The sequence below is a fragment of the Theropithecus gelada genome, chromosome 9, assembly GCF_003255815.1.
Source record: "Theropithecus gelada isolate Dixy chromosome 9, Tgel_1.0, whole genome shotgun sequence".
NCBI classification, from domain to species: Eukaryota; Metazoa; Chordata; class Mammalia; order Primates; family Cercopithecidae; genus Theropithecus; species Theropithecus gelada.
In genome coordinates, this window is record NC_037677.1 from 119,520,936 (window position 1) to 119,533,391 (window position 12,456).

A 12,456-nucleotide genomic window follows, 5' to 3' on the forward strand; every position below is an offset into this window, starting at 1 on the left:
TGAACATGTACAGACTTTTTTTTTCTTTTTTTTTGAGATGGAGTTTCGTTCTTATTGCCCAGGCTGGAGTGCAATGGCGCGATCTCGGCTCACCGCAACCTCTGCCTCCCAGGTTCAAGCAATTCTCCTGCCTCAGCCTCCAGAGTAGCTGGGATTACAGGTGCCCACTACCACATGCAGCTGATTTTTTTGTATTTTTAGTAGAGACGGGGTTTCACCAGACTTTTGGGGGGGTCATAATTCCCTAAACAATACAGTATAACTATTTACATAGCATTTACACTGTATTAGGTATTATAAATAATCTAGAGCTTCAAGTACACAAAAGGATGAGACTGTGAGTTATATGCAAATACTAAGCCATTTTATATAAAGAACTGGAGCATCCATAAATTTGGTATCTACAGGGGTCCTGGAACTAGTACCTACTAGATACGGAGGTAGAACCATATTTTGGTATGAGGTCAAACTCACTAGCTTTAAGACTGAACAGGGAGGGACCTCTCTCAGCCTTAGTTTCCTATTTCGTAAAATGGAATCATAATCCAACTTGCAGTACTATCTTAAGTTTTATAGGTAAGTATACATAAAGTATATTGTGACATGTATTGCATATGGTAGGCTATCAGAAAATGGTAGCCATTTTTCTAATAATTATTTTTGTAGCAAAAAAACAAAATGGTTATAACTTGGATTTTAAAATTCTCACCACCCCTGATTCAGTTATTCGCCTTTTTCCATCGGTTCATCAATGTGGTTGGAGAACATACTGAACATCTATTTGTTTCTTAGTTACAATGAAACAAAGATGTTCCACCTTAGTCTCAAGTAATCCCAATTTGCAATTTTTCAGATCACTTTGCAATTTCTCAAACTCATCTCTGCTTATTTTACTTATAGGCCACCTCTTTAAATCACTTGGTTTAGTCTGGCTCAATTTTCTGAATCTTAAGGATTATTGTTGGCTTTTGAACACATTTGTTTCAGTTGTTTTCTTCCCCATCTTATCACGTTTATTTGAACTAGTTCTCAGTTTCTTTATCATTGTGTTACTATTTGTTTTGTGACTACAGTTGATTGTGCTGATTATCTGTCCTTTAAGTTTGCTCTTGGTGGGAAAATGTAAGCTAGTCAGCTCCAGTGAAAAAGACTATCAAGAATAAGATCTGGGAAAATACTTTTTTAATTTGTAAAAGCTGTGTAGCCCTATAGATTGCCTGTGTTCTAATTATAAAAGCTGTAATTAAGAAAGAAATCCCAGTATTTACATTGTAACTTAGCATCACTTCTTGCCAATCAGTTCACATGAAAACTAATACATTTCCCCTGGAAAATGTCTGAATGTACTTTGACAGGCTTCTGGAAGCAAGATAATCCTTACCAAATCTTGATTAGAAAGCATAACATTGCTACAGTACAACATGTGACAGTGCAGTAAAAACACACAAGACTGCCAGAAAGCCAGCAGAAGAAAATGATATTTTTATACATGCATCTCAAGTTTAAGAACACAACTGAGCCTAATTACAGAGGACGGCTGGCATATTTTGACAGTCTTGGCTATTATCACATTGTCACATTATAAACTTCACTGTGTTCCCTGCCATAAATTGTGTGCCGCTTTTCAACCAAAATGCATGATAAACTTAAAAAAAAAAAAGAATGACTCTGAAATGAGAAGATAACATTGTAACATTGCAAACATGAAGAAAAACTCTTCTTAAAGTAGAATTTTAAATATATTAGTATGCTTTATAACCTTAAATGTCCTGTCATGATTTAAAAATTAAGTGTCATTTCATCCCTAAGCATTTTTGTGCCCACTTGACCTGTATGGCCTCTATCCCATATATCCATATACACAGGGTATGACAGGTGCTCACAAAGCCCCGGTCTACAGTAGACCATATACACAGGGTATGACAGGTGCTCACAAAGCCCAAGTCTATAGTAGACCATATATACAGGGTATGACAGGTGCTCACAAAGCCCCAGTCTATAGTAGACCATATACACAGGGTATGACAGGTGCTCACAAAGCCCCAGTCTATAGTAGACCATATACACAGAGTATGACAGGTGCTCACAAAGCCCCAGTCTACGGTAGACAATATACACAGGGTATGACAGGTGCTCGCACAGCCCCAGTCTATAGTAGACAATATACACAGGGTATGACAGGTGCTCGCAAAGCCCCAGTCTATAGTAGACCATATAGACAGGGTATGACGGGTGCTCGCAAAGCCCAAGTCTATAGCAGACCATATACACAGGGTATGACAGGTGCTCGCAAATCCCCAGTTTACAGTAGACCATATACACAGGGTATGACAGGTGCTCGCAAATCCCCAGTTTACAGTAGACCATATACACAGGGTATGACAGGTGCTCGCAAAGCCCAAGTCTATAGCAGACCATATAGACAGGGTATGACAGGTGCTCGCAAAGCCCAAGTCTATAGCAGACACATATGAATGAAAGGTGCCTAAAGCAAAGTAGTGTCTTGGGCTCAAAACTCAGCTTTCTACATCTCAAGTCAGTATTTCTAAGCACAATAAATTGAAAAATAGTAATAATTCTGAAACTAGGCTGGACATGGTGGCTCATGCCTATAATCCCAGCACTTTCAGAAGCTGAGGTGGGAGGACTGCCTGAGCTCAGGAGTTCAAGACCAGTCCAGGCAACAGAGCCAGACTTCATCTCTACTTTTTAAAAAGAAAAAAAAAAAAAAAAAAATTCTGCAACTACAAAAGACTTCCTCTTATAGAAAGAAAATAAAGGTTTTCTATCCGAGTCATTTTCCTGTCTTTAATGTAATTATCATCAGTCTCAGGTCTCAAAGTTTAATCTAGGAATTCCACAAATTAACTGATACCCAGAGATGCCTCTAAGGCATTGATAAATTTTAAAACCTTTGCAAACATAATAAAATATACTTTAGAAAATCCACAAACTATAATTTTTTTAGTGGTATCTTTCCCATACGGGACATGAACTCAATACCTTGGAGTTAGCCAAAAAATTACTTACTTTACACAAAATTTCAATGTGTGATATCATGTCATCTAAACAAGAAATATACTTAAGTATTCTCCAGTATTATTATAGATGTGGGTGGTGTTATTACAACTCAGATGTACTCTTTCTGCTGGTATTGTCATGGACTGAATGTTTATGTCCCTAAAAGCTGATATGTTGAAATTCTAACCCCTAATTTGATGGTATCTGGAGTGGGGCCTTTGAGAGATAATAGGGTTATAAATGTGAAGTCCTCTAAATGGGATTAGTGCCTTGTGAAGAGATCTCAGAGATCTTGCTTCCTGTCTGCTCTTTGCCATGAGAGGATACAACCAGAAAGCAAGCCCTCCCCCAGATACCTGATCTCTTGGCACCTTGATATTAAGTTTCCCAGCCTCCAGAACTGTGAAAAATAAGTGTTTGTTTAAACCACCCAGTCTATGGTAATTCATCATAGCAACCTGAACTAAGATGTCTAATCGTATCAACCAAAGAGAACAATATTCCCATACTTTATGATGATTGTTCCTTATGATACAGCAAAATTCTCAAGTCCTTCCTGTGATTATTCTGATTAAAGTTACGTTGAATTTAGTATGAAATTCCATGGGGTGTACGTGGATATCTATATAGAAACTGACTAGGGTATACCTAAAGTATTATCATGCCAGTAGCGTCCCCCAAATTATTATTTAAAGCTCAAAATTAATGCTTTTAGAAAACAACCAGAAGCTACGCAAGCCAGTAGGGGAAAAAGAGGTGTATGATAATTAAGCTTTGATATCCCAAAGGACAGGAAAACCTCTACCTCAAGTAGATAATTTAAGCTAATTTCCGATCTTCCTTGGTTTCTGATAAAGGATTTATTTTGTATGAAGTCCTCTGATCTTTCTTCTTCAGTCTCATAAATGTAAAGCAGTTGATCAATGCAAGCATATATACATGCACACACACAATTATGTATGTGTATATATGTGCACTCCCCCCCCACCTCTTAACCAGTACCTAATAATTTAAAACACAGGCACTGAAATGCAAATTAGGAGGCATTCACAACTATGAAACAACCAGAGAAGAGGCTCTCTGACCTATCTTCCTTCTACCTTTTTTATAAACTGTGGGAGAATTTTGAGACCATGATTAGGGAACAGCAGGATATGTTTCCTTCACCTAGCATTCATGAGAAGTCTTACTTCTCATGGGTAGCCATAAGGAAGAATACAGTATTAGCAACTAACTTACATAATAATGTATGGGTTAGGCAGGCCTATACACATAAAGTGATTACAGTTCAATAGATGTGTTTACTCTCCATAGCCTAATAATTATGGTCACTGAGATTTACTCTGCTATAGAACACATATAAACAGTCAACGCTGACAAATAAGGATTGGTTTCTATGGAGTAATATGGGCCTTCAAAAATAATTAGAACATAATTCCTGATTTCAGAACTGTCAAAAACTCTTGAAGGCAAAAAAGGAAATTATGAGGCTCTGAGAAATCAGAAATCAAAACATAAAAATAAAATATAAGTAAAACCATGCTGAAAGAAATCAGAAGAGAAATTATACAATCTAACCTTTTCACCCCAAATCAGTTCCTCCTTTTTCTTGCCACTCCAACATTGAGGAAATGTAGAGTAATTGAAATTTACTCTGGAGATACAGCAAGCGACTCCAAAAGGCCATGGAGAGAGAATTTCAACTAAAATTGAAAAGCCATACAGAGGTCTGCATAAAAAACAAACAAAGAGCACACCACAAATCAAAACCTTTAAGATAAGAACGTAATTAGCATCTACAGGTTGAATGAGCTAATAACTTATGCCAATCTTATCATTACATTAGCTGAAAAGAAAACGAACTGACAGATAATCAAAGAACAAAGCAGTAGCTTCACTTCAGCAAAAACTCCATAGGATCACCAAAGAATAACTGGTGTGACTATCGTTTTCTCACTGGTGGATTCGTTTTTGGCAAGATTTTTAATGTCTAAATTTAAGTTAAACTTCAGTTTAACGAAATTAAAATTAACTTCATTTAGTCACAGTACACTTCTAAAACGGTCAAGCCTAGGACGGCTGAACAGCTATAGTTGCATAAAAACAATCCATTAGTCCTAAGTAGGGAAATGGGAAAGGGCTTTAAAAAAAAACAAAAAAAACATGCACATCCGATAAGGGCATATCTGAATCCCATTCTTTTTATCCTATCACAACACAAAACAGTTACGGTTTTCTGGGAAACATCCTAGACCGCTAGGGGAAAATAACACCAGACATTTCAATTCACTGTAACGAACTCTCATCAATAATAATAACCTCTAGCTGTTGTGACAACATGACATAAATAAAAATTAAATTGAATTTTTGAAATTGTTAGTTCTGACGTTTAAGTAGTTTTAAATAAGTTCTATTCTTTCAAAACTGAATTTCCTCATATCACATAATTTAAGACGCCTTTATTTCTTCTCCCGCTTGTCACATCTCTTTCGGGTTCTGACCAGCACATCAGGGGGACTTTAAGTAGGCCACGTGGTTAGTGTTTGCTAGAACTCTTTTAGCTTCAGATCCAGTAATCGAGCATGCTAGGCTTGGCTACTCGCACTCCACACAGTTTATCCAGAGATCTAAACCCCGAATGAACCCGAATAGTTATTTGCTACAATGTCTTTCTCAAATCTCACATGTTCCTAAAATAAGGGTGCCCATGCAGTAGAGACGGATCCGGGCAGGATCATTAGATAAAATACGAAGGCTTTAAACGTCCTTCTCCCAACGAGCAGCCTGGGACCGGCGTCGGGGCGGCAGCCTCACCAGGATTCGGAGCGACATCCTCGCCAGGATTCGAAACACCTAGGAGACCCGCGCCCGCCTGACTCCCTTCGCCCCTGGGACCCCGTGAAGACGCAAATCTCCGGACGCCTCCCGCAGAACCACCTGTCAGAACCAAGCAGCAGTCCCCACCTCGGAGCCTCCGAGGTCCTGCTCGACGGCGCCGACAGCAGGAGACCCCGCTCCCTCAGGGTTCTCGTGGCCATAGGCGCCGCAGTCCACCGCACTCCGGCTAAGGAGGTCCCGGGCCATCACCTGCCCGCCTACCGACCACGCCCGACCCTCCGCTGAACTGAGTCTCTCGCCGGATCAACCGGCCCGCGGCGAACCCAGCTCTCGCCTCCGGCCGCTCCTTCTTATCCGCCCTGTCCCGCCGCGTCGCCGCCGTCCGAGCCGGCAGCCTGCTACTTACCTCCTGACAACTGCATCGAGTAAACCACACCGCCTTGTTCAACGCCGTCGCCGCCGCCGCCGTCTTCGTCACCGTCGCAGTCGCCGCCGCCATCTTTGTTGTGTCTCCGACTCCCTTCCCGCCCCCCTGCCTTGCTCAAGTCTCGCGTGAACAGGATGGAGGGCGAAAACGAGGAGGGGCCTGTTTGTCTCTCTCGGGGTTCCGTAGGCAGCAGTGGGCAGGGATTAAGGGGGGGTGTGTGCGGGGCGGGTACTGAGTGGGCGGGGCCTAGCTCGCGTAGCTCCCACAGGCTGACTAGTTACCCAGAGGCGCTAAACCGAGAGGCCTGCGGCGACGATGGAAAGCCTGGCAGTGCGGCTGCTGCGTGGCAGCAGGCTGGTGAGTGCGTTCGAGGCTGGCGTCCTGGGGGCCCAGGGCGACCTTGGCCCCTGGCATCACAGCTGGCAGAGCCTTCTAACGGGCCTCGGGGCGCCAGCCTGAGCCCCTCTCCACGTCGTGGGCCCATCTCCCCAGACCCTTTACCCGCGGGCAGCCCACGACCCCGACCCCCTTCAGGCCTCTGGGGGCGGCAGCTGGTGGCAAGGGGGTCGGGGCTGTCTAGAAGCTGCTTTGGCGGAGCAAGCGCCTTCAGTGGAGTCGGAGGGTCGCGTCAACAAGATGTCCTTTGCAGGCCGTTGCGTCCTGAGAACAACCGAGTCTTGATCTCTGGATCTCTGGATCTCTGGATACATTTTGCACAGGTGTTACCTCCCTGATGCCCTAACCCACCTTTCCCCAGTGTTTATATTTCACACCCCCTCCCCCCAAAAAAGATTGTTAAAATATAGGCCCAGTCTCATTCTGAGCAGGGTGTCTCCCTGTTCTTCCTTCCGCGGCCCCGCTCAAAGGTAGTAAGGGACTTCAGAGTTGTTCGGGCTTCCCGGCCAGGGATAGAGTTCCCTCTGCCCCTTATCTTATGTCTGGAGCCGGGTTTCTTCCGTGGATAGACTCACCGCGGCCCAGGGGAGCCTGTGCCGGTCCCTCTTCCATGAACTTAAGCTGAAACCAGCCTTTTGTGCTTAATTCTGATCTCTGCACCTACACAAAGTGTTGGTTCTTTAACAGCCCCTGTGTTAAACATACTATGCTCTTCATCCCTTGGACCTATTATATAGCATGCTTTCCAGAACATACACATTTGGATACACTTGTGTTTGTCAGTACACTTCACTGGGAATTTTCCCACTGCTTACGTGTGCTTTTCGTGTTTCCTTTGCATTTGCTTTAATGAGTTGGGCTTTCCAACTGCTGCTCCAGTCTTATGCCCAGAGGCAGAACTCTTACCTTTTTACTCATTAGAGATAATTAATGTTATTTGTTTTACAGGCCTGAAATACAATAAAAAAATAGTAAGTGATTATTGTTTAATACTGTTTATAATTGTTGGTTAATAACTTAGCAAAGAAAATTTCCTTGGTTTTACCATTTGACTTTGTTTTAGAGCCAAAATTTATTGACCACATAATCTGTGGTAGGCACGTTCTCATTCTACCTGAGTCATCTCAATTCTCACAATCATCTCAACAGGTAGTTTAATCTTGCAGATGCAGTGGTTGATGCTGAAAAAGAATAACTTGCCCACAGATAGAAAGTGATAGAGCTGGTATTCGAACTCTGGTCTGATTCTAAACTTAACCTTCATATACTACTGTCTCCCCTTCCTTACAGATATCAAAAGCCTATTTTGTTTGGACTTTTGGTTTATTGTGGCTTATAGTCCTTTATAGTTTTTTAAGCTCTTTTACATAAATTAGCCAAATTTATTGAACGTCGACTGTAGCATAGTGGTTAAGAACGTGGGTTCTGCAGCTAGGCTGCTTGGGTCTGAACCCAGGCCCTCTCACTTCCTAGTGGTATAAGCTTGGACAGGTTATGCTTTGGGTCTCGGTTTTCCGATCTGTAAATGGAGAGAATAATTGTGCCTATTCCAAAACTGGTGTCAAAATTAAATGAGTTCATATGTTCATGTGAGGCACTTAGAATAGTGCTTGGCATATAGTCAGCTCTCGATAAATATCAGCTCTTACTGCCATGCACAAAGCATTGTGTGCTACGGCAGATATAATAATGAGTAAAACACTCTACCTTCAAGAAGTTTATCTTTCAGAGAAGGGGTTAGAACTATATGGAACTAACCTCATATCACGTAGGTGTGGAACAAATCCTAAGGGGCTACCATCTGCGTGCAGATTCAGAAGATAGAAATGACTAGGACTATTGGGAAGTGATAGGGTCTTTGGAAGCTGGGTTAGACTTTAGGAGGGGAAAGGAGTGGTCAGAAAACTGCAACCAAAGGGGACTGAGGCCATTTTAGGGAATTGGGGATTGATCCTTTTGGATTGTGAGGAGCCATTGAAGGCCAAGAGCTTTGGAGTTTCCTAGTGCCACAGGGTAAATAGATTGCTGTGGACACAGGTGGCGTGGAGTGGGAAGAAATGCAAGGTAGGGCTAATTTTGGTTTCTATCCAGAGGCAAATAGAGAGCTAGCATTTACTCACTTATTGTAGACCAGGGACAGCATTTTACACTCACTACCCTATTTACTCTTCCTGTAAACTTCTGAATTAGGTATATTAGTGGCTTCATTTTGCAAATGAACTCGGAGGCAATAACCAGTGTTCCCGAGTCACACAACAATCAGATTGCAACACTGGCCTTCTCAGAAGGTCTCTCCTAGTCCTGCAGATGGATTAGAACTGCCCTGTCCATTTGGTCTAAGCAAGCCAGTTAGTGGAGAATTGGACCTTGTAGTTAACCTGTGGTTCCAAAGCATTTTAATGTAGCTTGATATCATTTTTTTTTTTTTTTTTTTTGAGACGGTGTCTCACTCTGTCGCCCAGGTTGGAGTGCAGTGGCGCGATCTCAGCTCACTGCAACCTATGCCACCCAGGTTCGAGTGATTCTCCTGCCCAAGTAGCTGGGATTACAGGTGCCTGCCACCATGCCCGGCTAATTTTTGTAGTTTTAGTACAGATGTGGTTTCACCATTTTGGCCAGGCTAGTCTCGAACTCTTAACCTCGTGATCCACCTGCCACGGCCTCCCAAAGTGCTGGGATTACAGGCGTGAGCCACCACACCAGGCCGCTTGATGTCTTTTAAGAGATGATTCTTTTTTTTTTTTTTTTTTTAACAAGGGCTCACTATGTTGCCCAGGCTAGAGTGCAGTGGCATGATCATAGCTTACCATAACCTTGAACTCCTGGCTCAGGTGATTCTCTGACTTCAGCTTCCTGGGAGCTGGGACCACAGGCATGTGTCACCACACCTGGCTAATTTTTAAAGTGTTTTGTAGAGATGAAGTCTCACTGTGTTGGCCAGGCTCATCTGGAACTCCTGGCCTCAAGCGATCCTCCCACCTCACTCTCCAAAATGCTGGGATTACAGGCATGAGCCACTGCACCCAGCCAAGAAGTGATTCTTGAAAAATATCCTTGAGGTGATTTCTTGTTCAGTTAATTCTCTGAACATCTGCTAGACAGCAGCTGCCAAAATAGATATAATTCTTGTTGTTCAACTTTTTGCTCTTCAACAAAATCAGAAGTATTTTTTTTGGACATGTATTTGGCATACAGGTAGAGAGAGCACAAATGGTTTGAACGTGTCCCCCAAAATTCATGTGTTGGAAGCTTGACCCCCAGTGCAGAGGTTTTGAGTGGGGGGCCTAATGGGAAGTGTTTGGGTCATAGGGGAACTGGCCTTGTAAATTATTAATGCTGGTTTCGAGAGAGTGAGTTCCTCATAAAAGGACAACTTTGGCCTTCTCTTGCTCTCTCTTTCTCTCCCCTCATTTCTCACTCTCTCTTACCCTCTCTCACCCTCTTGCCTTTCTCTATGGAATGACACACCTCTTAGCCTGAGAACTTGGAACAGCTGACTCATCATAAATGTTCTTAAATACTTAGAACAGCTGACTCATAACAAATCCTCAGTAAACATTAGCTATTTTTAAAATTAATTAAGTTAGTTTGTTAGTTTTTTAGAGACAGGATCTTGTTCTGTCACCCAGGCTGGAGTGCAGTGATACAGATCATGGCTCACTGCAGCTTCAAACTCCTGGACTCAAGTGATCCTCCTGCCTTGGCCTCCAAAAGTGTTGGGATTGCAGGCATGAGCCACTGTGCCTGATTCTTAAAAGGGCAAGGCATTGTTAGGAACTCCTAAAGACTAGAATGAAGAATCAGAGACTGGTAGATGGGAAAAGTTGTGTTTTTAGCAGTTTTGGAGAATACCTAAAACTGAAGCTATTATTTCTGGAGAAAGCAAGCAGAGGTTGGACAGATTCTGGTGTAGAAGTTTTGGCTTGGGGATATGAAATTGGGATCAACTTAAAATCTAATCCATTGACACACTGCTAATAAAGGCATACCCAAGACTGGGTAATTTATAAAGAAAAAGAGGTTTGATGGATTCACAGTTCCACATGGCTGGCAAGGCCACACAATTGTGGTGAGGAAGGTGAAGGAGGAGCAAAGGCACATCTTACATAGTGGCAGGCAAGAGAGAAGTGCAGAGGAATTGCCCTTTATAAAACAATCAGATCTTGTGAGACTTACTCACCATCATGAGAACAACATGGGAACACCCCACCCCCATGATTCAGTTACCTTCCACTGGGTCCCTGTCATGACACATAGGGATTATGGGAGCTACAATTCAAGATGAGATTTGGGTGGGGACACAGCCAAACCATATCAAGCAGGTATAAACAATTTGGCATAGGAAATCAAAATCAAAACTGAATATAGTGTTAAGTGTTTTTTCATTAAATTCTAATAAATTGTTGACACAATTCTCATAAGCCATATCAATTCCTGTAATTTTAAAGCCCATAAAGTAGTTTAATTTTCCTTTGGGGGTGGTGAGAGAATTTGTTTAAACTTCATTTCAGATAATTGTAGATTTTCATGCAATTATAAAAAGAAATACGGAGAGATCCTGCATCTTGTTATCTGATTTGCCCCTGTGGTAACGCTTTACCAAACTATAGTACAATATCACAACCAAGAAATTGACATTGATACTGTGAACCTAAATAACAGAAAGAGGCTCTCTGAAAGAAAAGATGCTTATTTGGGAATAGAGCATTGCAATGGAAATACACGTGCCCTAGGATTACATAATTGTTTTAAAATAATTATAGTTGGCTACAAGATCAGTAACAAGGATGATGCAGGTCCGGGGTTGGACAGGCAGTTACTGGGGCGGATAGGCCTTGCAGAAGTATTTTTTCTGTAAGGTTGTGATGGCCTTTGTGCAATATTTTAGTGTTTGCAATCTTTGGTGATAGTTTTTTATCAGGCTTGCAAATATGAGAACCCTTTTTTCATGGCCTTCCCTCACTCTATTTGTCAAGGTTGTTGTGTCTGTTTGTTTTTTTGTTTTACATTAGTGACTCCATTTTGATTCTGACAACTTTTACAATACGACACACCAAGCTTTTTCAGATATTCCGTTTTACATGTATATGTGTGTGTAGGACTGTGCAGTTTTATCACATATGTTTGTGTATCCACCGCTATAGTCAAGCTACAGACAGTTCCAACAGTGTAAGGATTGTGTTGTTTGTCCTCTTACAACCACTCGCTACCCCTAACCTCCTGTCCTGGTCTCTAATCCCCGGTAAACACTAATCTCTAGCTTTATAAATTTGTCATTTCAAGAATATTAGATAAATAGAATCATCCAGTCTTTTTTTTGTTTTTTTGCTGAATAGAATTTATTGTAGGGGAAGGAAAAAATGTTTATCCACCCTCTTGGGTTCAGTGATTGGGGCTTGGAAATTAAATAACAAAAGACAGATTAACAGTAGTAAAAGGTTTATTTCCTATGCATAATGAGCAAGCACCTGGCTCATTAAATGGTTAAAGGGTTTATATACCTATATTTATACCTATATTTACATGTTTATATATCTATATTTACATCTTTTCATGCAGTTATAAAAAGAAATACAGAGAGATCCTGCATCTTGTTATCTGATTTGCCCCTGTGGTAACACTATCCTAACCTTTATGTACCTAATAATATCCTTAGGTATATAAAGGAAGGGGGAGAAAGGGCCTCTATAGGACAAACAAATAGGTCCCCTTGGGAAAGACAAACAGATTTTTAGGAAAACAAATAGGTGGTAAGAAATTGTGTAATAACATTT

General features: G+C 41.7%; 3 protein-coding genes across 9 annotated transcripts in view; 2 read left to right on the forward strand and 1 right to left on the reverse strand.

Moving 5' to 3' along the window:
* The window catches only part of IKZF5 (IKAROS family zinc finger 5), a 29,604-nt gene that overhangs the window by 12,648 nt on the left and 4,500 nt on the right, over positions 1-12,456 (reverse strand). For 2 of the 5 annotated variants that reach the window (XM_025395992.1, XM_025395990.1), the window contains exons 1-2: positions 6,266-6,422; positions 4,600-4,750 (exon numbers count right to left, since the gene is read on the reverse strand). The gene's annotated coding sequence lies outside the window, so the exon portion shown is untranslated. Of the gene's footprint in view, positions 1-4,599; positions 4,751-5,408; positions 6,979-12,456 lie in introns of those variants that run through there. The other 3 variants (XM_025395994.1, XM_025395993.1, XM_025395991.1) reach the window with 3 other exon arrangements.
* Positions 6,421-7,103, forward strand: LOC112631226 (collagen alpha-1(II) chain-like). The gene has a single exon (XM_025395999.1). It carries the CDS (start codon positions 6,421-6,423, stop codon positions 7,018-7,020), a length of 600 nt encoding a protein of 199 aa, XP_025251784.1. The 3' UTR covers positions 7,021-7,103.
* The window catches only part of ACADSB (acyl-CoA dehydrogenase short/branched chain), a 41,781-nt gene continuing 35,809 nt past the window's right edge, over positions 6,485-12,456 (forward strand). Inside the window, exon 1 of one of the 3 annotated variants that reach the window (XM_025395986.1) lies at positions 6,485-6,643. In XM_025395986.1, coding sequence (XP_025251771.1) covers positions 6,602-6,643 — 42 coding nt within the window. In that variant the 5' untranslated portion in view covers positions 6,485-6,601. Of the gene's footprint in view, positions 6,644-6,945; positions 7,006-12,456 lie in introns of those variants that run through there. The other 2 variants (XM_025395987.1, XM_025395989.1) reach the window with 2 other exon arrangements.

Coding starts and splice junctions, on each gene's coding strand:
- LOC112631226 (XM_025395999.1), top strand. CDS start 6,421: ATGGAGGGCGAAAACGAGGAGGGGCCTGTTTGTCTCTCTCGGGGTTCC.